The 26,344-nt window shown below is 45.7% G+C and overlaps 1 protein-coding gene across 1 annotated transcript; it reads left to right on the forward strand.

Annotated features, from left to right (window-relative positions):
- Nucleotides 1-452: 452 nt before the first annotated feature.
- Nucleotides 453-26,006, forward strand: syt9a (synaptotagmin IXa; the record flags this gene model as incomplete). The annotated part of the gene is made up of 8 exons (XM_080540208.1): nt 453-630; nt 7,110-7,337; nt 7,482-7,659; nt 7,860-8,415; nt 16,596-16,716; nt 17,196-17,367; nt 21,048-21,177; nt 25,938-26,006. The coding sequence occupies exons 1-8, from the start codon at nt 483-485 to the stop codon at nt 26,004-26,006; spliced, it is 1,602 nt and encodes a 533-aa protein (XP_080396334.1). The 5' UTR covers nt 453-482.
- Nucleotides 26,007-26,344: the final 338 nt, after the last annotated feature.

The following is a 26,344-nucleotide window of genomic DNA, read 5'->3' on the forward strand; positions in this document are numbered from 1 at the left end:
TGTGCGTGGCCGTGGATTCAACCAGTGGCTCAATGTATTAGACTTATCTTATAGTGTGTGATACCGATACAATGGTTGATTGAATAACGCACATTGTTGAAAACGTAGAGGATATACGCTTTGACAGAAAGGAAGGGACACTCGTCCGCGCTCGTTCTTTCAACATTTAGTATATTGCGCGGCGCCTCTTTTCTCATTTGTGATGTGCCGGTAGAGTACCTGTATCTCTGTTATTTCTGTGTTTTGGGTCTTGGGTGGAACGGTTGATCGGTTGGTTTTCGGGCGGTTGGAGAGGGCTGTTGAGCTGCGGAGGACTGGCTACTCCCTTGCGGGTGGAGGTGGTTCAACTAAGGAGGTCGCGGTGACTCTCCGTCGGGCAGGGTGGTGTTGAGCTGCGGGGGAATTAGGTGACTCTCTGGGAGGAAGGGTGTGGTGGTGGTGCCGTCGAGCCCCTCCATTCAGAAGGATGCTGGTGGTGGGAAATGCCTGGCGACAGAGACGACGAGATTTGTCAAAAGGCACTAGAACTCCTGTCGGATCTCTGCTCTAAGGGGGAAGTGCAGAACGAAAACTGTCTGGATTTCATTTACTATTTCCGAGACCTCGCCAGACCACGGTACACGGACTCAGGTAACAGACGATGTGTATAAAATATGTGTCTGCAAATAATGTCTTTACAAGTGTTCGCATAGAGAGATCCTGTTTGATGGTGCACAATATATTGTGCAGTGAGCAAGAGGAGGATGTCTCTTGCTCTCTTGTCTATCAAACACATAACTTGTTGCGCTGGGATCTGGCAAATTAACCTACATTTAGCCCACACTCAGATTTTGACTGCTATTATACAGAGGGAGCCAAATTAATTAAACTTGGGCTGTTCGGTAGCCCTTTATATCTAGGGCTGAGTTGATGCTGGTCTCATTCATTCTGAGAGATGGAGAGGTGGGGGTGACGTGATGGGTGGCATGGAGGGGTTTTATATCATCTGTGGCCGGTTCAGTGATAGTTTGAATGCGCTTCTTTTGATCGCTCGTTTCGTGTGGCATGTATGTATCCTAAGGTTCTCCCCTCAAAGCACCGTCCAAAGTTACGTGACCCATTTCCCGGCGGAGTGCAACATAATGTGCACATATTATGCATGCTATGCTTGGCATGAGAGGGAGGATGCTGAGCGTTTTGGAACGTTTTTTTTAGGAAACTAGCATGCAGAGCTCGCGTCTGGAGACACTGGGGGAGGTGGAACCATAGTATATCACCAACCCACGCAAGCTGTCTGTCTCTGTCTCCCCCTCTCTCTCTCTCTCTCTCTCTCTCTCTCTCTCTCTCTCTCTCTCTCTCTCTCTCTCTCTCTCTCTCTCTCTTTCTCTCACTCTCCCTCTCTCTCTCTCTCTCTCTCTCTCTCTCTCTCTTTCTCTCACTCTCCCTCTCTCTCTCTCTCTCCCTCACTCTCACTCACTCTCACTCTCACTCTCACTCTCTCTCCTCTCTCTCTCTCTCTCTCTCTCTCTCTCTCTCTCTCTCTCTCTCTCTCTCTCTCTCTCTAAGGAGTGAGGCCCTTGTGCCTTGAGCTACATAACATAAAAGCATCCTATGAATGAAAATGTGTGTGTATGTGTGTGAGAGCTGTGCGCGCATGTGCGTGCGTGTGTGTGTGTGCGCGTGGAAGAGCCTGCATTGAACAGTGTTGTTATGTGACTGGTGGTTAATGAGTCAAATCTGAAGTGCCTTTACTAAGACCCACAGTTGAATGCTGATTTCCTTTCAGACCAGCACAGCAACATTGTGCAGACCATCTCATCCAACCATCTCATCCGATGAGGGAGGGGAGGGGGGGGCTGGGAGGACTGGTCATTTCTGAAAGGGCAAATAACGTGTATGCTGTGAACTCTGTGTCATGAGCTGGGTGACCCTGTTTGCTTGCCTTGTCTTTCCTGCCCATTGATTGAATCAGGTTCAACCTGTGCACATACTGTACCACCATGCTCCTTTCCCACCTCACACCTCATTTGTCTCTCATTCTTCACAGACAAAATCGTATCCCCTCTCCCCACTGCTCCTCTCCTCTTTCCATCCCCTCTTTCTCACCTCCTTTCCCCCTTTTCTCCTGTTGTTCCTGCCCCATATTGACTGTCAGATGGCCTGTCTGCGGGTGGGGTTATTGAACCACCGTCAGGTGGCAGGCTCCCCGGAGTCCACGGGCCCTGGGTTTTAATAACGCTTCTAGCTGAGCCATGTCATCCTACTCTCTCTCGCTGACTGGCACCTCAATAACATGAGAATGGAAAATGACAAGAGAGAGTAGAGGAACAAACAATGTTAGGGTCAGGAGAGTTTGATGAGGAATTGACATTCACAGAGCACGTGTGACCCAGAGGGGGAGAAGAGGAGAGTGACCTCTCTCTCCTCTCTCCCCACCCCTCCACTTATTCCCCATGCATAGGGAGTGTTATGCAGATGTGTGTGTGTGCGGGGGGCATACGTATAACATAGGCATGTTGAGGACTCATTAATTGCTGCCTCTAGGGAAATTAAACCTCTGTATGAATCCACACCATGGTTAGAGAGTATCTTCCTCTGCTTCCAGAGGAAGCTGTTGTTGTCCTCTAAAAGGGACGGCATGATTCTTTAAATCTAAAGAGGGGTGTCCTTGGAGACTAAGGATTCCATAACCAATTATGTTCCCATCTGAAGCATATACTGTACATATCAGGTAGCCCAGACTAGGCTTTATCCAGAGCATTATTATTAGACACTGCTGGAGTAACCTAATGTTTTCTACAGTTGTTACCAACTGAAAGATGCATGCAACCAATGCCTCTTGTTTGGCTCCAATGAGAACAGCAGGAGGTTCTAGAGGTAGAACGTATTGCTTCATCACTGGGAGTCTGCTTCCTACTGTTTGATACAGTACCTTAGACGATGGTTCTCCTCTCTCTCTCTCTCTCTCTCTCTCTCTGTCTGTCTCCCTCTCTCTCTCCCCCTCTCTCTCCCTCTCTCTCTCTCTCCCTCTCTCTTTCTCTCTCTCTTTCTCTCTATCTCTCTCTATTGGTGTTTGTGACGATGGTCCTGGGGCTTTTGGGTCCCACTCCTTTCAGGCGTGTATAGATTTCTATCAATGCCCCCAGGACACAGGGGGGGCGCCTCTCACCTCCACACTCCCCACATCTCCCCCCCCATCCACAACGATAGAAAACACTCCTCCTCCGCCATCACAGCTCAATACGTATGGTTCTGACATGGATGACACTGTGTGGTCAAACACAGACCACCGCTGGTCTGGTTTCTCACCTCCCTGTAGTGATTCACTGATTGGCTTATTTCATCAGCAGTACCCGAGATGAGATTTTTTTTTATGCTCTCTTTTCTTGGTGCCCATGGAAACGTGTTTTCAAAGGCTCATCCAGACCTTTTCTTGATTGGTGCCAAACTGCAGGTCTACGATAGTCACTTACGATTCCTTCAAGTCCAACAGGTGGTCAGAGAGACACGTGTGAAGGTAATCACATGACGAAATGAATGTGGCCGCAGCCACTCTATGAAATGTCTCTTTTTTAGGGCATCTTACAGATCAAACAGTAGGCCGGAGGAGACGCAGTGTGTGAGAAAATCGTAGTGAAGCTGTATTCACTGGCTGTACTGTCTTAAAATGTGTACAGTACAGTACAACATTGTTTTTTAACACTAAAACAGCTGTGCCTTTTTTACCTACTATTAGAGCCGGCTCAGGGGTCAAATGACCATACTCTTTACAATGGAAAGCTGCTATTTACCCACAACGACCACTAGTTGGCCATCTTGTAAATTCTCCTAACAGAAAAACTGCACTAGTACTAGCTTTTCCTGATGTGATTTTGAAAATGTAAGGATACTGGGTGGTAGAATGCACATATCTAGGAAAAGTCATGAAAGGAGGCTCCTGATATTTGATCGAGTGCAAATATATAACTTTTTTTATTACTCACAGGGTCAAATGACCCCATCCATGGCTGTTCTAGTGTTAATTTGCCAAGGCTTTCAAATACTGCTGTACATCGACTTACACCACTTAGGGTTAGAGAGTAGTTTATAGAGTAGTTGCAGGTGAGGAGTTTTCAAAGAGGGATCCAGCACATGATCATTCAGGGTTATTTGTGAATGTCTTTGATCTTAATTACAGACTATAAGTACACCCTGCCCTTCTATGGAGATTGGAGAACTTATGTATCTGGAGTGCCAGTAACAGTAATGTCATCATCATCAAAGGGAAACACCAATTAATCAATTATTAATAGTTAACTAATAACCTATATTTCACATCCACTCATTGGAGGACATTTTGTTTTATGTTTTTTTTTTCTGTAATAGCCAATGATGAGGCTCCTCTTATGGAGGTTTAGAATGGGGTGGGGTTGGAGGAAGATGAGGAGGAGGAGGAGGAGGAGGGAGAGGAGGAAGACAAAGAAGAAGACAAAGAGGAAGAAGAAGAGGGGGTAAGTGTAAGAAAATGTAGGGAGGGAGGCTGAAGACAAGGTAAGAGGTTGGAAACTAAGAGATGGAGAGAGCAGAGGTCAGAGGAGGAAGGGGAGGAAGCGGAGGATCCTGGACTCATTAACAAAACCCATTATTTCCAGCCTGCAGCACTTCCAGATTCTGACGGTCTATCTAATGCAGGAGGCCTGGCTGTTAACCACCCATGTGCTTTTGATTGCTGTGGGCTGGGCTGCCCTTTCACTCTGTCTATAATTTCCCCCGGTTCCTTACAACAGATGCCCCATCCAGAACAGTGAAAGACCAGGCCGAGTCTTATCTCTTCACCTGAATGCTCATTAAAACCATAAAAACGGAAATGTAATAATGTGAGGTTCGTTTTTTTTTCTTCTCCGCACTCATCTGTGTATTTATAGTTACCCGCTGATTGCGAAGCAGCTGCCTTCGCCAGTTCTCACCCCTGTTGATAGATGTTAAAAGGCCTGAGATTAGATTTAATTAAGATGTCATCGAGACTGCGTAAGACGCCAATATCGACCTCGTTTTAGAGACTATAACATCCTAGGCAGGAAGATCCTATAGATGTTGAGGATGATCCTGATGATCAACGTATGTCTTCCTGCTGAACTGTAAAGCTACTGTAGCTTCCTCCCTGTAGATTAATTAGACACATGTGACATGTCATCATTTCCTCTGCGTCAGGGTAAACCCAAAGGGCTTATGAACACAGGAAAAACAAGATGGGGGGGAGGGGTTAACGTATGGAAAACATTTTGAGAAATACTGAACGTCCTTGCCTTCCATATCCAGTTTTGTAAGCCCCCTCCACCTCTTACACAATGACGTGGGTCTAGACAGTATTTTAGGAACTGCCAACTTCTCCTTGATGATGAACTCTTCCAGTTCCAATCATGTACATTGTGGCCTAGCCCAAGCAGCAGGAGGAATGCCATTGTGTGTGATGTGGAGTGAATGACTTCCGATTTGCTCCTGGCTCCATGGAAGCATCTTCGAACAGGGAGGAATGGCGTGTCGAAATGTGTCGTGTTACGCTGAGTGACCCTCAAGTGTTAAGTTCTAAGCGGTAAGATCAGTCACCGAAACGATGAGTGAGAATGACTAAAGAAGAAGGTTTTAGGGGAATGTCACAACCACCGGAAGAATTTCCAGCGAGAATTGAGGACGATCATCATCACTTCCTCTTATAACTGTGGAGGCTTGAGCCATGGTGAATCAGAGAGCTCTTAATGGAGACTCTTCCACGACTCTCCCACCCACCTCCTGCCGTTTTTGTCTGGGAGAACCTGTGCGAGTGTGAAAGAGCCAACCTGTATTATTCATCAGTATGCTTTTAAATCTTAATCTTTTATTTGGAAGATTTGAGGCTGGCGTGATTGCCCAAAAAGCAATAAAGCACGTTGCGGTGAAACACATTGCTCTAAACAGTCAGCTCCTACTCGGTGTGTGAGTGGTACCATGACGTTCAGTAATAGTTTTCTCCAGCATTGGAATTCAAAGCCTATTTTGATTTGTAAGCTCATATTCTTACACGTCCAAGTAGTGGCACAAATACTGGTGTATGCGTCCTTTATCTGGTTTACAGCTTTATTCAGCGGGGAAGGGATAAAGCTGTCAGTATCCTAAAGACAAACTTCACACTATGAAACCATCTGGTGATCATACTGTATGTGGGATGCTTCATGCAAAATGTATTGGGACATAATAATCTCACAATATTCATTATGTACACGGATCTTGCCGCAAATCCAGCCAACAGCTTTTTCTGATCAACATGTATTATCTTACAAGACATCTTCCCACACGATGCACTCTTCCTGTGCTTTGTTTGACCCATCTCATTAGATTTCTTTAGAGGAGCATTCATCATATTGACATTCATTCTTCCAACAAACCATGATCCGTTTTAAGCCATACTGTACATGCTGTATGGGCTCGAAAGATTCTCAGTGACTTTTAGCAGGTGTTCCTCCTAAGAAGCACATTGTGTTCCTCCCTACTTATCAGCGGAGGAGGAGGACAGGGGATTACAGTCCTGAGCATAATCAGGCCCTGGGCGGAGATGAGACTCCAGAAGAGATAATTAAACAAATTTGTCTAATCCTAATTAAGGTATAGTCCTGGTCTCTTTTTAAGGGGAAAAAAGAAGGGCAGAATAGAAAACTTTCCGCAGAGCACACTTGTAATTAAGCAAACCCTGTTGTGTTTTCCTTTCAATTAGAGTACAGTGATTGCACCAGGCCTAGGCCATCTCTCTCTGATGTGTCTCTAAAGGGACACACACAGCAAATGTTGGCTCACTCTACCCAGCCGTGAGAGTCATTTCAATACCCACTTCACAAGGAAAATGCTCCTTTTAAAATGTGCACCGTACCGTTTGAGAGACTTTCTGCAGACCACTGCAGATATTACAGAAAATAATAAAATAATAATGATGACTTGGGTGATAATGATGGTGTTGATGAGGATGATGATGAAGATGATGAAAATAAATGATGTCCCCAACTCTTGCCTTGTATATTTGCCATGATCTTTATGTCTCTGGTGCCTTACCACATATCTCCACTTTCTCTCCACTTTCTCTCCCCATCCTTCTGTCTCTTCCACTACCACTTCCTCCATAGATGTGTCGGTGAGCCTGCTGTCTCTGGTGGTGACTGCATGTGGCCTGGCCCTGTTCGGGGTCTCCCTCTTCGTATCATGGAAGCTCTGCTGGATACCGTGGAGGGAGGGCGGCCTCTCCCCCAGCACCAAGGACGCCCATGGGCACCACGAGCGCCCCATGCCGCCCCCCCCCATCCAACCACGGGAGCCCGACTACACGGCCGTGGACCCCCCTCCCCTCGCCCGCCGTGAGTCGACCCGCTGTTCCATCGTCAGAGAGCCCACCCCTGTGGCAACGGTGGCGGTGGCGGCGGCGCCGTTAACAGCACCGGTAGTGGGGCCGTTAACGGGGCCGGTAATGGGGCCGGTAACGGGGCCGGTAACAGGGCCAGTGACGCCTGTATCGCCACCACCTGTGGCTCTGCCGACCCTGGAGGCAGCCATGAAGATCAGCCACACGTCTCCAGACATCCCCCTGGAGGCCCAGAGTAAAGGAAGGGAGAACGGGGTCCACACCAACCCGCGCATGCAGAGACAGACCACCGAGCCCCCCCCCTCTGTCCGCTCCATGTCTATACACACAGAGATTGGGTCTGGATGTGTGATTGGGTCAGTATGCTCTACTATACTATGTCTATTTCTATACCGAGACTGTTTGTAGATCCCTATGATGCGTCTGTGTGTCGAACTCATGTCTTCAGTCTCTCCTATAAGCAAATATTTGATGTTTTTAGTAACGTGCTGTGTTTCTCAATCCCTCCTCTACACAGAACCAACTCCATCCGTAGACAGATTAACCTGTCCAACCCGGACTTCAACCTGGCTCAGTTCCAGAGGCAGGATTCTCTGACGGGGATGGGGCTGGGGCTGGGCCGTCTCAAACCCGAGCTTTACAAGCAGCGCTCGCTGGAGGGGGACGAGGGGGGCCGGCGGGGCGGGGGCTGCGGCCGTCTCCACTTCATCCTCAAGTTCGACTGTGACCTGGAGCAGCTCATAGTGAAGATCCACAAGGCCCAGGACCTGCCTGCCAAGGACTTCTCTGGCACGTCCGACCCCTACGTGAAGATCTACCTGCTCCCCGACCGCATGACCAAGCACCAGACCAAGGTGCACCGTAAGACGCTCAACCCCGTGTTCGACGAGGTCTTCCTGTTCCCCGTGGAATACGCCGAGCTGCCCACACGCAAGCTGCACTTCAGCGTCTACGACTTCGACCGCTTCTCGCGCCACGACATCATCGGCCAAGTGGTGGTGGACAACTTCCTGGATCTGGTGGACTTCCCCCGGGAGACCAAACTCTGCAGGGAGATCCAGTACGTCACCTCGGTGAGTCAGGAGTCACTTCTGTTTAATAACCATGATATTACTTTACACCAATCTGTGAGATGTGCTAACCATCAGTTCGTTGATAAAGAAATTGCTATGATACAAATGTGACCGTGGTCTGGTGAAAAGGTCTGCATGTCGGCAATTCTCAAGTTGAGCAAATGACCAAAAAGCTTATTTTCTGTTTCTTTGTATTACAAAAGTGTCGATAACAACAGTTTTAGGATCACTAAATACTGGGTGTGCTTTGATTCAGATTGAGTTTCTCCGGTATTTGGTTTGAGGGGTACCAACATTCAAATAAGTGTATTTTCTTCAACTATTGTCAGATTTCAATGTAAGACACATCTGCACCTTCATAATCTGTAAAATACTGAAAAATGACATTGCCCTACTCGAGGACTGTTTCACCAGACCCTGTCACAAATGTAGGAATAGAAACATAATTATGATCTTTGCTTTGGATAGCTATTCTCATGTGTTAGATTTTGTGATTCATCAAAGTGGTGTCCTCTGTTTGAATGCCTCACATGCGTTTTTCAAGTTTAGCCAGAGGGAGTATTCAGTAAGCCGCCTCACACAAAATATAGAGAAGTGATTTTTTTCTGGGGTATGTCTGCAGGAGATGAGTGACAGCACAGACCTATCCAATTAAGAGTGTCTTCACCCAGAGAGAGAAAAGAAATGATTACTAGCCAACTCACTGAACTGACAGCTCTGGAGAAATAAGAGTGGAATTAGCAGCTGCGTTCTCGCTTTGAAAAGAGGATTTCTCTCCTGATGACTTCGTTCTATCTTGCTGTCCTGAAGCTGTGAAGAGGAGGAGGAGGAGGAGGAGGTTTTCACCCTGGGGCAAAGTGTCATGACATCCACCTTAATGAGAGACTCTGCTTTCTAACTCTGACAGGTCTGGGCCAATATGAGAGAGCTTAGGCCAATTTTAGTTGCCAAATATGTCAGGTGCTGTCTAGAAACATCATGAAGGAGAACAGGCTTCATTAAAGATGATTAAAAAAAGAACACCACAATCATTTTAGCAAGACATTATGACGGTACGCTTCCTCTGTGGTTGGGCCTGCACAGATCTAGGAGGAACAAAGGTAATGATGCATATTCTTTACTGGTCTACCGGCTCTTAGTGGGGAATCGTTGTCTCTTTGTGGACGTGGACTCATAATGACTTCCCCTGCGTTGTACCGCTGGTGAAGGACAGAGAGCCATTCCCATCAGCATTAGCATGTGCCACTCCCTCCGATCTCCCGCTACCCGCCATGGCCCTCGCCATACCCCTCCCCAGGGTCAGACCTCTCCCGGCAGCACTAAGCGGGGCCAGAGGTGATGATGGGTAAGGTCGTCAAGGTTGAGAGCTCATCACGGTGCTAATGCGAATGAGACGCTGACAGCACTGACAGTGTGTGTGTGTGTGTACGTCTGTTTCTGTGTGTGTGTGTGCGTGCGTGCGTGCGTGCGTGCGTGCGTGTGTGTGTATGCGTGTTTTGTGCTCCGCGTGTGTGACAGCCGTGACAGAGGCGTGTCTACCGAAAGAACACTCGGAATCTGTCTCGTCGTGACCTCTAGGTTCGCGTCTTGATGAGCTAACCTCAGGTGCCGGCATTGATGAACCGGCGGCCCTCCTCTCTGTGTGTGTGAGTTACAGCGCCTATAATGTGCCATTGATCTAGAACTCTATTTCTCACGGTGCATGGGCCTGGCATTTAGCAGAGTCCCTCCCCTCTCATTGATTACAGCGCAGCAGACAGTTCATTCTTGCCCAGGGAGGTCAGTGGTTCTACATCAATGAGGCGTGGCTGATTAAGGGAGAGCCCTCCACCCTCTCTCTCACACGGAGATGGCCACACACACATAGACATAGACGTAGACATACACACACACAGACACGTGCACACACACACACACACACACACACACACACAGATGGACACAAACACACACACACAGATACACACACACACACACACACACACACTGATGTATGATGACACATATTGGATGATTTAACACAGATTTGTTCAAGGGGTTCCTATTCACCTAGGGACGTGTGTGTGTGTGTGTGTGTGTGTGTGTGTGAGTGCGTGTGTGAGTGTGTGTGTGTTTGTGTCCACCCATGTGTGTGTATGTGTGTGTGTGTGTGTGTGTGTGTGTGTGAGTGTGTTTGTGTCCATCCGTGTGTGTGTGTGTGTGTGTGGGCGTGGGCTTCAAATAATATCCCGTAGCGACTCGCGACGGCGACTGTCTGGGCACGCCGGCTCTCTGCTCACCGAGAGGAATGGTGTGTGGCGCTTGTTTCAATGGCCATTGAATTGAATTTCACGAATTCAGGTGACTCGTTGTTCATTCGGGCATGCCTGTGATGGAGGTAAGACTTTGCCCCTGTTGCCTGTGGGTAGCGGCAAGCATAATGTGCCGTAACACCCAATGACTTGTCCTCTCCCCCCCGCAGGACCCAACCGTCATTGTGAAATCCATAAAAGAGATGTTCTAGTGAATGCCTGTTTTAGTCAGGCGCAGAAGCTGGGCTCAGTGATGATGATCTCAGTCTGGTCTCTCCCTGCAGCCCTGTTAACACCAGTTCTCCACCCCCCCCCCCCCCCCCTACCCCCGCCATTCCTCTTTTTGCTTCCACTCTCCCTGAGTCTTGCAGAGCTAATTGGATGTCTCTCTAATGTGGATGTCTCACAGTGTTTGTGTGTGCGTGAGTGTGTGTGTGGTCTTCAAATGATTACATCCTGTACCAAGACAGCGGCTGTATATTAGGGTGTGTGTGTGTGTATGCGATTGTGTGTGTGTGTGTGTGTGTGTGTGTGTGTGGGTGTGGGTGTGAGTGTGTGTGTGAGCTTCAAATTATTCTATCCTGCACCAAGACAGCGGTTGCATATTACAGTGTTTGTGTGTGTGTGTGTGTGTGTGTGTGGGGAAGGGGGGGGGGGGGGGTTGGGGTGGTCTCCCCACCTCCACTCTATCCTCTCCCCACCCAAGCCTCGCATTCCTGCCCTGCCTCCCCCTCACCTGTCTGGTAATGAGGTTATCAAACTCTCCCTCGGCGATGATGGTGATCTGCCTGCTGCCGGACCCCGTGGCTGTAATAGGTTTATTATGGATAGGACATATTCAGCGTGGATAAGAGGCTGTCCCAGGAGAGGGGATGAGAACATTGCATTACTTGTCCCAACCACCAGAGCTACAGGGATGTAATCGGGCCACATTACTCATACCAGAGCTGGCCCACAACAAACTCTCAGCCAGGGGCTGGTTCCCTCACATTTGGACCAGGTCTGGCCCATACAGCCCAGCACTCAGCCATACGTGCCGTCACAAGACCAGATCTGGGCCACTACTACTACTAGGTCGTCCTCGGACGAGCCCTCCATCCGCTTCCAGTCATCCCGATCTTCCATACATCTGGCTACTTTCCGCTCCTGCATCTTTCTTGAGTACGTCCACGTATATTAGTGTGAGACGCCCTTGTGATCGATGCCTGTGTGTTGGCTCCCACAGAACCTGCTGTTTGCTGGCTGACAGCTCCTGGTGTCTCTGGCAGTGACCTGCCAGCCTCATTCTCCTGACTGCTATTTTTTCGCTTATCCTTGGTGGCCCCCCATACAGATGCTTGTTGGTAATATGCTCACTCTTGTCGATGTTAAGTACTGCATGCAGCATTCTCACAGTTCAGCCACAGTTCTCTGTAGGATGTGTAGGATGTGTTCCAGAAGCTAGCAACACCCCCTGGTCTGTGTCTTGGTCATGTTATGCTTGTAGAGCTGTGGTTTAATGTTGTTTAGTTTAAAGCTGTGCAGTTTTTTGGGTCTCTTTATTTATGTCTCAGGGAAAATGTGAAATTACCTTTAGCCTACTTTACAGATGGTGGAGATGAATCATGAGTCTGCTACCTACAGTATTCCCTTTTGGATAGCAATGGTTGTTGTTTTAAGCTGCCTACAGTATGGTGAGCCTAGCCTCCAGGTTATATAAAGCTCTCTGGGGCAGCTGTCTTCAGATGAACTGTCAAAACTGTTTGCAAACACAAGCGCAGTGAGACGGTGACTTTATGTCCTTTCACAGGCATACAGATCAGAACACCACCATCACACGACCAATGGTAACCATCCCCTCCACAGCCTTGCTACCGTATTTAACCTTAAACAATCTGGCCGTGAGTGATTTAGAAGTTCACTACGATCATAGGAAAGCTTGATCATAGGGAAAAGATCATAGTTGTATCTAGTATCTAGCGTCATAAATCCATACAATCGTACAACGTGGTGATCCACACAAACCTGACAGCCCACTAAATCCATCCAGCCTTACGGCTTTTCCTCTCTCTGAACACCAGCTTGAGGGAAAGAAGAGAGAGGATGAGATGAAGGGTGATACAGGATGAAACAATACTGCTGGAGTGATGCTGAGAGAGACGTGTGTGATACCAAGAGCCGACAAGATCATTCATTGCTCTTTTCACAACCTGGGGGCATCTTGCTCACTGACGAAACACACACCCACCCACACACGCATGCACGCATGCATGCACACACACAGGTGTGCACACACACACACACACACACGCACGCACGCACGCACACACGCATGCACGCACGCACTGTGAGAGAAAATTATTATATGTCAAAAGACATTTTCTACATTTAAGATTCAACATTTGGATATCTAGGGCAAAGCCATATAAACTGATTTCCTGTTGTAACCACACAATGAAACCAGTTTCTCCACTTGAAGCTTGACATTGGCTAGACAACAGACACATTTAAATTATTACAATGACCTGATTGCTCTCTTTCACTTCTGACCTACATCTAGATGGACTAAGCCATCTAGAACAGTTTTGGACCTTTGTGTTCCCCAGACCCAGTACTCTAGAAGTGGACTGAACCAGTTGTAGCCTTTTGTGTTCCTTTTCCACCTTTGTGTGTCTAGGAGAAAGTGGGGGCCGAAAGTGGGGGCCTTAACCTTCATCCCCCATCATCTTCCTCAATGTACAGATCCACACCCATTGCTCATGATTGGTCTAGACCTCACCCGAGGGCGGACTTCTTTTCTTTGAGTACCTGAGTGCATAAATACTGAGATAAAATGAATGATCTGGACTTTACGAGGAACTTTGAATCGTTCAGATGCGTCTGGCGAACCTGTAAACGTCCTCCTTCTGCAGAAGAATATTAATTAATATTAATATTTGCTCTAACAGCACGCACGCACACACACACACACACACACGCGCACACACACACACACACACACACACACACACACACACACACACACACACACACACACTCACAATCTCCTCAGCCACGTATCGAAGCGTACAGTATGAAGATTGACAGGTATGTTATTTTCTACACCGTAACTGTTTCTGTGAAACCTGACAACTACAGTAAGGGTGTCTGCATGTCTCAAACAGAGCCTCTTCCTCCCTGTCTCCTAGCATACAAGCAATAACCTAAACATGCAGGAGTCGTATTGTTCTGATCCGCTATGATCTACTGTTACGTCGGCTGTGTGTTAACTTTGTGCTGCATGTGTTAACAGCGTGGGTGCTATACGTGCACCCCGATGCCACTGCAGACAAAACCGCCCGAGCTCCTAAAATAGTAGAGTAGCGCCGTTGTTTAAAATTACTTCCCAGACAATACCAGCAATAGCAGCAGTCAAGGTACGGCAGTTGTTGATTGAGCTATTTTGGGTTCGAGGAACAACGAATCACTCCGAGCAGAATAAAAAACGAAGTATTTATATTAGAGTCGTGTACGGTCTGGGAGCGCTGCTTTTGTGATTTATCAAGAAAAAATAAATCATTTTTTCAAAGTAAATTTTCAAAGACCCATCTTTCCTCCAAAATAAGCCTTGTTAGGGTAGAATTGTGGTTGCCGTGTAGAGCAGGAGTAGTATCGGGGGTGACCGTGACCTGCTGGTATTACTGGTGTTGTTGTAGATGAGTGCCCCCCCCCCCCTCCCACCGCCCCCATTAACTCCAAGCTCATACTGAGCTAGATGACAGCGAATCAGAGGGGACGCATCCTGATACAGGGGGTTGAGAGGTCGATCAGACTGACAGGCTGCCACGGAGACGGTGGCGGAGGGGGGGGGGGGGGGAGTGGATGGTGGGAGTTGGGGGGTCAAACTGACCTCTGGTTGTAGTTTTGAGAGAACCATCTGTCTTCTTTAGTCACACTGCTTGGCCAGACAGTGGTATCTCTAGAATATGAATGGATGTACTGATGACCTCAGGTAATAATAACAGTATCCAGCAGCACTTTAGGGCAAAATCGCTGTCCACTGTGTGTCCACTGTTTGCTGTGAGGAATGTCTGCCCTCTTTCCTTAATCAGCAGACACACACACACACACACACACACACACACACGCACACACACACGCACACACACACGCACACACACACACACTACCCTCCCAGCTGAACTGAACGTCAGGCCTGAGCAGTGTTGTTTTCCGTTCAGAGAGGCCTGTTCCCTTATCTGCTGCAATATTGGCCATTTGTCATAATCAGGCCACAGTGAGGGCTTGCATATTGTAGACTGTAGACTCATCCTTAAAGACGACACAGAGACCGTCTATATAGAATTGACTGTGAGCCGTTTAATGTTAATGTTTTTCTTCTGCACAGGGAAGATAGCACGAAGGAGGTCGTTTCGTCGCACGGCAATGAAACTCGAGCTCTGAGTCTGAGCACAGAGAGATACGAGGACTGTGATAAACACAACCTCTCTCTTTCGCTGCACTGCAAAGAGCCCAACACATTACAAAGTATGTGTAGGTACCGTATACCCTAGCCCTAGCTATAGAAGAGCAGTCTGCTAGCAGGAGACATGTACTGTATTATTATGTACTCTAGTCTGGCACTGGTGTTTTTGGTTGGTGTTCATTGTTCAGCTTCACCTCAGCCTTACCTTGACTTGGTAAATGCGAAAGTTGTGAGTTTGTGACGTGAAATTCATCTGTGGCAGTGGCTGGGTGCTCCTTCTCAGCCTGGGAGAGTTGGGACCATAAGGCGACATGGCAATCTCTCTCCTGACTCTCCACGGAGCACAGTCGTGACCTTCTCCTGCACCACCCCCCCCCCCCTGCTTGCCCCCAACCCCCCCCCCACCCCCAACCCTTGCGCTTGTCTCAAAATGCCATTTCCTGCTGGAGAGAGGCCTTGGGGGGCATCCCACGGCACTTGGGACACAGCGGTAGAGCCCCTTTCATCCCCTTCGCACCTCGGAGCTCCCCGGGAAGGGAACGGTTGGGGCGAGGCGTGTAAATGTCACAGGAAGCAGAGAAATCTCTACGGGAAGACCACAGGGTGGTTCTGGGAGAAAAACCATGGCTACCCTCAGGCCTCAGGAACACAGTGAATCAGAGGGAGTAGCAGAACGCTTTAACATTCTGAGGAGCACCTCGCTTTGGTTTGTTAATCGTGTTTTTGCAAGGACGTAACCGCTCGGAGTCAAAACAACGGCTTACGAGTTACAGCTTATTTAGATGGTGTTCATGTGCAAAAATGCTTGAATTTCGGATGCCTTTGGAATGCCTAACAGAGTTAGAGGAATGTATTTCTAGTAGTTTCCATCACTCTTACTAGCACTGTATGTATCTCTAGGCTACAATTACAGTTTTTACAGTAGATCTAATTTAATCTACAACATGAAACAAGGCCATGCAATTACATTTTAAATATCACATCCTATACATCTTTCCAAACTATTCTGTAAAAGCTATGGAAATAGTTGGGGACATTTTGGGGAAATCAATTAAAACCATAGGAAGCATTCCGTTCTTGCTCCCTCATTTAAAATCTTGCTATATCTCAGATATCTCAATGTAGACTATCTTCTCTGATATGGAGGTCTCACCTCCTCTGATGGGTTATTTTGAGCACAAGTGATAATTGAGCTGTTGCTTTTTACAGCAGAACCAAAGTCATGTCTTGTGAAGTGTTGGAATCTATTATTAGCAAATGTGAGGGAGTTTTTTCGCGGCCAATGAGGGGGAAGAGTTTCTTTATCGTTGTTAATTTTGATTCATGACCAGTTTTTGTTTGGTTTAGGAAAGAAGATCTTTAAATTATTGATTGACATTGTTTTTATTGTGGTTCGTATGTATGTGTGTGTGTGTGTGTGTGTATGTGTGTGTGTTTCCTCACAGGATAACGTGGACCTGGGAGATCTCATGTTCTCCCTCTGCTACCTGCCCACGGCCGGCAGACTCACCATCACCATGATCAAGGCCCGGAACCTCAAGGCCATGGACATCACTGGAGCTTCTGGTACACACCATCACCACCTCACCTTCAACACTACCCCTATACTGTACCATCTCCTGTTCCTACCGAGTAGTTTATCAAGCACTACTGTACACAGACAAACATTGCAAGCCTCTGTCGACTGTAAATGTAAACTGTACATGTTGAAAAAGGTTAAACTGATACTGGGTGAACACATAATAATACTGTATAGTGCCCTGATCAGCTCAGTGGCCTTGAGGTTAGAGTGTCCGCCCTGAGATTGGGAGGTTGTGAGTTTGATCCCTGGCCGAGTCATACCAAAGCCTATAAAAACAGTACCCGATGCCTCCCTGCTTGGCACTCAGCATTAAGGGTTGGATTGGGGGGGAAGACCCTGCGACATACCAGCATCATGTCCAGGGGGTGTACTAGTACATCAAGCCGCCTCACGATAGATAGGAGATAGGCTCCTGCTCCTATGGGAACCATCGGTTCTCAAGGATCTCTCTCTCTGTCTCCAGACCCTTACGTCAAGGTGTCTCTCATGTGTGACGGCCGGAGATTAAAGAAGAGGAAGACGTCCACCAAGAGGAACACCCTGAACCCCGTCTATAACGAGGCCATCGTCTTTGATGTTCCTCCGGAGAACATTGACCAGATCGGCCTAATGATCGCAGTGATGGATTACGACCGGTGAGAGGGATTCTGAGTCTTTGTGTTATGAACCGAGTCAGTCAGTAGTTCTCATGCAGTATTTAACACTAGAACAGCCGTGCCTTTTTTACCTACTAAAAGAGTAATCTCTTTACAATGCTCAAGCTGCTATTTACACACAACGACCACTAGTTGGCCGCTTGTAAATTAGCCTGCTTCCTACACAGAAAAATCGTGATCTTAGAATTATAAGGTTCTATCTCCGTTTAGGGTAGTTCAGAGATATTGAGCGTCAAAGTTATTACATTCCATTATGTTTTGTGAGATGGAACCTTTGTATTTTATGAATTACTAACTCAAAAATGTCAAAACCATATAATTCTAACGTCACGAAATGGCAAAATAGCTTTATATTAGTTTATCCCAGGGGTGGGCAATTAATTTTCACAATGGGCCACATGAGAAACCGGGACTATTGTGGGGGGCCGGACCAGTAGGCTGAACTTAATTCTGCTCAATATTACTTTTATCGCTTTATAAAAAGCAGTAAATTATATGGTTTTGACTAGCTGCTACTGGTAAGAATACATGTTACGATAAGGCTATGAAAATGTGGAGTAGGTCAAATATAGAAGTGCAAGAGGACTCATTTAAACACAGGGAAGTAAATGCAGCTATAGTTTTGACCTTTTGCAACATCAGTTTGTGCCTATTATTTATTAACATTACATACATACAACACTACGAGTCACAGTATAGTATTTCTACCTTCTGAAATGATGGCTAGGACTGGTGATATCAAGCGAAGGGTTCTTTATATACAAATCTGGTGACATACACTTGTGATCACTTTCTTTTTCAATAAAACAAGCTATTAGATATTCACTTTCAATTCAATGTACAATTCACATTTCTCAAAAACAACAAACTGTCAACTTATATGACGTCTTTCTACAAGACATTCTGGAACCTGTAGTTATTCTTCTTCTTAGCTAATACAACAGAAATGTGCTTCTGTCAATCAATCATGTAACATATTTATCAATCTCTTAACTGTGAATCAATCATGTAACATATTAATCAATCTATTTTAACTGTGAATCAATCATGTAACATATTAATCAATCTATTTTAACTGTGAATCAATCATGTAACACATTAATCAATCTATTTTAACTGTGAATCAATCATGTAACACATTAATCAGTCTATTTTAACTGTGAATCAATCATGTAACATTAATCAATCTATTTTAATTGCCTAACTAACTATAAAGTTACAACACACAGAGCTAAGCATCTGAGTAGAAAAAGCAACAAGTGCTTTTGATATTTTTCAGTTCTTTTTTGTGTTCAGTGAGAAAAGTCCAGTCTGCCTTGGGCTTGAACAAGTGCACTGAAGTCTGGTTGAATGTCTGAGGTGGAGATGCGAAGGACAGCTGACAGGTGATCATCAGTGAGAGAGGATCGGTATCTGGATTTGTTGAACTTCATCACTGAGAATGAAAAAAACAATTCTAAATAAAAGTCTGAAAAACTATTTCTGAATAAAAGTCTGAAAAAAAAATCTGAAACTTTTTTTCAGAATAAAAGTCTGAAATTGTTTTCAGAAAAGTCTGAACCTTTTATAATGTATGTAATTCCCATTACTACCTAGTTAACTATTGGCGCTTTTCCATTGACCAGACCGGTACGGTTCGGTACGGCACGCATTTGTATCCTACCGTACCATTTCAGAAACGCTTCTCCATTATACACAACATACCTGGAGCGACCCGGGACAGTAGGAGTTACGTGTCATAAGAGCACTTCACTTGGACACTACTTAATTTCCAATCATAATGGAGGTATGATATACATACAGGTGGAAGGCTTTTTCAAAGGCATTTTTAACGAACTCCCATCAGAGTCAAAACACGAAATTCTGTGATCACTACCTTTTCCAGTTGAACATAAACTAAAGTATTTAAATGCTGCTATTGTTTGCGAAAGATACTTACATCCCACCATATTTTTTCAGAGGATGCAAAGTTATAATGTAGCCTATGGAGATGTTGTAGTTGATCCCAAAGTCTGTTCAAACCCAGGCAGCGAGACCAGCAGGAAAACACAACTAGATCTTCTATAATTTTAACTGGATAGTACTTTGTTTCCAATCATAGTTATCTAGATTACTTACTTAGCTAGCTTACCTTTACTTATCAAACGATTTCCATTGACCAATCAATGGTCTGCAGCGTCACACGTCACACACAGCCTGGCCAAAAGTACCTCTCGCTACTACTCTGAAACGAGAACTAAAACGGCCTGGCTCGGCCCGGCTCGGTTGGCAGTGGAGAAAGCAAAACAAACCGGGCTCATGCAGTACGGCACGGGTCGGCACGGTAGTGGAAAAGCGCCATAACATAGTCACGCACGCACATCCGTAAATTGAAAATTAAATTGTCGTAAAATTATTTCCATGTTATTTCTATTATTATAGAATTATTATTATTTTTTTTATTTTTTTTATTGACCTCACACAGGGCCGGCCAGGGACAGCCATAGGGCCGCATGCGGCTCGGGGGCCGTACAATGCCCAGGTCTGGTTTATCCTGATGTGATTTAGAAAATGTAAGGATACTGGGTGGTAGAATGCACATATCTAGAAAAAATCTTGAAAGTAGGGTCCTGAAATGTTTAATTTTGCAAAGATATACACATTTTCTTTACTCAAATGACCCCTCATGGCTGTTCTAGTGTTTACCCCTTACCTATAGAACTCTTCAGTCTCCCAGGCATCAGATCCACACGTGGGTGAGGGGTCCAATACAGAGCGAGTGGTCATTTCTAATTCCATGTGAGGCCAAAGGGGTTCAAAACCACTCAGTGTTCAGTACCGTGAAATAGAGAAGGCAACAGTAACCTATCCTATGGATAACAATCTAGCAGCTTGACTTGACGATGATCTCTCTCTGAACTCTCTCCTCTTTCCTCTCTCATGTTTTCCTACTGAGGTATTGCTATGTTTTTCTACTGAGACCCTTTTATCATGCTTACAGTAAAGGGAGCTGTTTCCAACATTGTTAAATTGTAAATTACTGTTCTGCCAGTGAGCTGTACCATTTGAATGCTGTCTCCAGAGCTGTCTCTTCCAAACAGAACTTCAATGCCCTGATTCAAAGCAAGATCATTTTTGTTGAACAATTTTACTGTGTTGCTCAATACAACGTTACTGTATGTAATAATAATAATAATAATATTAATAATAATAATAATAATAATAATAATAATTATTATTATTATTATTATATGTATATGTATATATGTAGAGACATTACATCCATATGTGACACATTCTAATGCTTTGGTCCTCATTATTGGGATCCAATGTAATGATCTGACATTTTATTCGAAAAATGTGAATACATTTCCGCGTTGTTGAAAATCAATGACAGATCGCTAGTCAACAAACACAGCTTGTTTTGTAAGCCTGCTAACAATGTGAAGTAGTGTTATAGTTAACTAGTTACCAATCCATTGAGTTGCAGTATGTTGGCTTGACTAGCGAGTTTGTGTTGTGATTCTCAACAACGTTGAAACGTAGTTCCGTGTTTCAAAAGAAAAGTCTGAACATTTTGATTGGTTGCTGATATGAGGACCAAAGCATTAGAAGGTGTAACATGTCTCCAGACTGGAGGAGAGATTAAAGAAGGACTCTGTCTCTCTCCCTCTCAACAGTGTAGGTCATAATGAGGTCATTGGAGTGTGTAAGGTGGGCAACGACGCAGAGAGCCTGGGGCGAGACCACTGGGGTGAAATGCTAACATACCCTCGAAAACCCATCGCTCACTGGCACCCCCTTGTTGAGGTAAAGTGTGTGTGTGTGTGTGTGTGTGTGTGTGTGTGTGTGTGTGTGTGTGTGTGTGTGTGTGTGTGCGTGTGTGCGTGTGTGTGTGTGTGTGTGTGTGTCTGTCTGTCTGTCTGTGTGTGTGTGTGTGTGTGTGTGTGTGTGTGTGTGTGTGTGTTTGTATGTTTCAAGCTTTTTCTCAAGGTTTGTTCAAGGTTTCAGGGTTTGTTTCATCAAAATTGATTCACATCAGGTGCTGTCAAAACAGTAAAAGCTCTGCTCCTCTGTTCATTTGGACTCACATCTTTGTTTTCAGAAGTCAGACAGTAGTGTGTCGCTACCTGCCACAACCGCCTCATTTATCAAACTCAGCCCCTCTTTTCTAAGAGCTCATCCCTTCCAGAGAATCAATAGCTTGAGAAGCTCTCAAACTCTCAATCTCTCAGCACAAAGACCCAGTCAGTTCTTCTATTATTAAGAAACATCCCCTGCTAGAATTCAAAGGCTTTTCAGAGAGTATGTGTTTTGTAAGGCGAAATCTATTATATCTATAATAGAAATCCATAGAGAAAATATGTCATTAAAAATACAATGGCTACAGTATGGCCAGGTGCAGGTCGACATCACATGTTTTTCTTCCAGATTTTTGGTATTCTGAGTAGCTCTGCCATTTACTGTACATTTATGTCACACAGTTATCGAGAAAGCACATACAATACGATATGGAACAGTACATGTCTTGGCTTGGCCTGGTTTCTCTCTCTCTCTCTCTCTCTCACTCTCTCTAAGCTGTGTATGTAGAGTTAATCTGTGTCTGTAGAGAGGCAGATATCTTGTATCTGCATCCACCTCAGAGCAACCTATCATTAGAAACTTATTCTGGGGAAGTTCTCTCTCCCCTTCAAAATAGAACTACCCCCCACCCCGCCCTTCTGTCTATGTCTCTGTGTCTCTGTGTCTTTCTCTCTCTCTCTCTCTCTCTCTCTCTCTCTCTCTCTCTCTCTCATGCGCACTCTCTCTCACATGCTCTCTCTCTGTCTCTCTCTGTTTCTCTCTCTCTCTCCCTCTCCCTCTCTCTCTCTCTCTCTCTCTCTCTCTCTCTCTCTCTCTCTCTCTCTCTCTCTCTCTCTCTCTCTCTCTCTCTCTCTCTCTCTAGTGCTCCAGGCTGTGGCTAAGCAGCAGTTGAATGGGGGCTGTGCACACTTTTCAATCAAGGGTCGGCAAGACATTGTATATTTATATTTAGATATACAGTGCCCTCCATAAGTATTGTCTTCTTTGAACTCTAAACTCCCGGATTTGAGTAGAGATTCTCAGCTTTAATTCAATATGTTTTTTTCTCAGATTGGTTTCACCATTTAGAAATTATACGTATTCTGTGTCTCTGGTTAGTCAGGTGTGTTCCGTCACATCATTTATGCAGGCATGATAACGCTGTCGATGTCTAATATTGATTCTAGGCTTTGCATTTAGTGTCTATTGGTGTCTGTCAACATGGGGATCAAAGAGTCAGGGAAGCTATTAGGAGGCTCAAATATCAGAAACATTACATCAGCCAAAACCTTAGACTCAACAATCGCAGGAATCTCAAATGGGCTGGTAGGGCTAAAACAACTATCACACAGATCAGGAACACTCTCCAGCAGGTTGTAAATATGTCAGAGACCATACCATCCGACCATCCGCAGCATATGTCATCAGCCCAACTACAGAGGCTTCGCTGCAAGGTGCAAACCACCAGGTATCCCTAAAAAGGATCGTCAGGTTACTGTTTGCTCAAAAGTGGGTAAAAAGGTCATGCATAGGTCTGGAAAAATGGTCTTGTGGATAGATAAGACACATAGTATTATGGACCAGAGTGACTGGAAGAGAAATGTGTTGAGATCTGCTCCAAGATTTACAGTATACCACCTCATCTGTGAAAACATGGTGGAGAAGGTGCTATGGTTTAGGTATAGCTGCCACAAGAACTTGCTAACTTCTCTTGATTGATAGATACATAGATACATATACTATATAGACAGACAGACAGACAGACATACAGACATACAGACAGACAGACAGACAGACAGATCGACCGACCGACCGACAAAACAGAAAAATACAGAAAAATAGATTGACAGATTGATTGATTGATCCCTGAGGGGGAATTAAAGCAGCAGCTCACAAACAACAACAACAACACAATAAAGTGACAATAGAATAATAGAATAAAATAGTCATCTGAAACATTATATACAGTAAGAACAGTCCAGTATGATTTAACATTCCCCAGCCTGACTCTGATCACCCCGATCGAGCCAGCCGGAGGAGGAGTTGAACAGTCTTGTTGCGACAGGCAGAAAATATCTCCTATAGCGCTCCTTGTAATAATCTGTTGCTAAAGGAGCTTCTCTGCTCTGCCACAGTGTCATATAGGGGATGGGAGGGATTGTCCATGTTGGCCAGGAGTTTGGACCTCATCCTCCTATTGGCCACCTCCTCCACAGTGTCCAGGGTGACACCGAGGACAGAAAAAGCTTTCCTAATAAGCTTGTTCAGCATCTTGGTGACTCCTTCCTTGATGTTGCCACCCCAGCATACCATCGCGTACATCACTGCACTGGCCACCACTGACTGGCAGAACATGTTCAGCAGAGACTGGCACACACCAAAGGACCAGAGCCTCCCCGGGAGAAAAAGCTGCCTCTGGCCCCTCTTGTACAGGACATCTGTGTTGATGTTACTGTGACAGCAGCAGCAGAATGTATTCTGAAGTGTACTGAAATAGTCTGCTCGAGTACAAGCAAATGCCTCCAATTCATTGGATGGTGCTTGAGCATACAGTACAATAGGAAAATGACCCAAAACGTACATTACATTTGAGATTTTTGTCATTTTGGCCTTTATCCAAAGCGGCTTACAACAAATACATTTGACTAAGTAAGTGAACAATCTATCCACCACTCAGAGTAGGAAAAAGTCATCTACGTATGCTCAGGCCAGAGGCTGTTGGCAGTCTAGTTTTTTTTTTACAGTAGAGAAACTGTACTGGGGGGGTAGAGGGGAAGTAGATGTCTCAGGAGGGACAGTTAAGGTATAGCCTGAAGAGATAGGTCTTCAGTCTACGGTGGAAGATAGGGAGTGATTCTGACAGCAGTGAGATCTGTGAGATCTATGAATCTCTACTTTGACCCTTAGTAATTGTTTGATTTCAATTCCAAACTGTTGCAGAATAGAGCAGAAGAAGACCAAATGCCTCCTGTTTTGAATACTTATGGAGGGCACTGTAAATCTATTTTATATGCATTATTGAAGCTGAGGGATTTGAGTGAGGAAGGGAGAATAACGAACTAGCAAGGTTACTGTGAGGAGAGTGGAGGAGTTGAAAGATAATGTGTGTGACCTGTGCACTCAGCCGGGAGTAATGACTTTACTGTGTTTACATCAAAGGACTTCCTGCTTCCCTTTAAACATGACACAGTCAAACCACCAAGGTTGAGAGAGCCAGGGGAAGTATAACAGAAAGGGGAACGAGAGAGAAAATCGTGGGGGGGGGGGTATGAGAAAGAAAGAGAAAGAGAAAGAGAGGGGGGGGGGGTATGAGAAAGAAAGAGAAAGAGAAAGAGAGGGGGGGGGGGGGGTATGAGAAAGAAAGAGAAAGAGAAAGAGAGGGGGGGGGGGGGTATGAGAAAGAAAGAGAAAGAGAAAGAGAGGGGGGGGGGGGGTATGAGAAAGAAAGAGAAAGAGAAAGAGAGGGGGGGGGGGTATGAGAAAGAAAGAGAAAGAGAAAGAGAGGGGGGGAATATCAGACCGCGGCAGGAGGAGAGGAAGCCAGAGAGCGGGGGAATTAAGCAAGACTCTTTTTGTTTGCTTCAGGGTTACTTACAGTATGTGGCTCTGCTTTGAAAATGCTTATTTGAGCCACCAGGAAAGCACATTTATTATTTATCAGTAGGCCTCCCCAGCCATTTGAGTCAAGGTTGGTGTGCCTTTATGGGCCCCTCCTCATCCTCTCCAAAAACACGCCTAACACGCAGTGGGGAGGGGGGTTCAGAGCACAAACTGTTTACTTCTGCTGTCTGTTTGTGCCTTGCAACTCATCTCTCTCTTTTAATAATGGCTTCCGTCCTTTTTTGCTTAAAGCTGGCAAATAAAACAATTACTGTATAGAAGAACTGACCCTCTCTCTGGGAAACGAAACTGACCTCGCTAAGATGAAGACAGGGGGAGGAAGCCATTTTTCTTTCTGCTTGCTTAACTAACCGACTCCAAACTGGCGGATGTCTGCAGGCGAGAGGTGGGAGTTTGATCGCAGCTTTCATGCGGGAGTGCTGGGAGTGCGAGCCGGTCTCGTGTCGACTCCAGTATGTCCTCAGGATGACTTGGGGACTGTAGCACAGCATGAGAAAGCTCAGTGTTGCACAGCCCATATTCATATACCCTTGTATTGAATGAAAAAACAAAACAAAACAAAAAACAATGACGCATTGCAAGATTTAACAGAGCTAAAATGCTAACGATCTTGTCCAATATATTGAAACAGTATAAAATGGTTGCTGCTTTTACTAAATGGCTGCTGATTTTCACTAAATCACCCAATAAATACACTTGATCAGTGACCGAGCTAACTGTAGTTTTTACATGTCTAATGTTTCTAGGATGTGTGACAGTCTCTACATGTCTAATGTTTCTAGGACGTGTGACAGTCTCTACATGTCTAATGTTTCTAGGACGTGTGACAGTCTCTACATGTCTAATGTTTCTAGGATGTGTGACAGTCTTCTCTCTCTCTCTTACAGTACCAAGGGGCCGCAGGCGGGAGCCAGGGAGGGTCCTGCAACTCCCTGAAGACACCCCCGTCTCCGTAACCACCGCCGACTGATCCCACAGGAACACGACCACACAGAGACAGAGCCAGGGGTCCCAAACCGAGCCGTAGGAGGGGCCAGGCTGCTGGAGGGGAGACGGTCCTCGCGGTCCTCACCAACACGTGCGGTTTAACCTGGCAGTTATCTAAACGGTTATGAGACAACCAACCATAGTCAGATGTCTATGTCTCTGAGGGTGGACCTTTGCATGGGGAGCTGATTCGATTCAGTTGCATGTTGAGTGACCACATAATGGTTGTAATTCTTTTCTAATTCAGTTCCAATAGAAAGTCAGTGAGAAAAAAAAACTACGGGAGGTTTTAACAGTTTGCTCTAAG

Source organism: Nansenia antarctica, assembly GCF_963989245.1.
Source record: "Nansenia antarctica genome assembly, chromosome: 1".
NCBI classification, from domain to species: Eukaryota; Metazoa; Chordata; class Actinopteri; order Argentiniformes; family Microstomatidae; genus Nansenia; species Nansenia antarctica.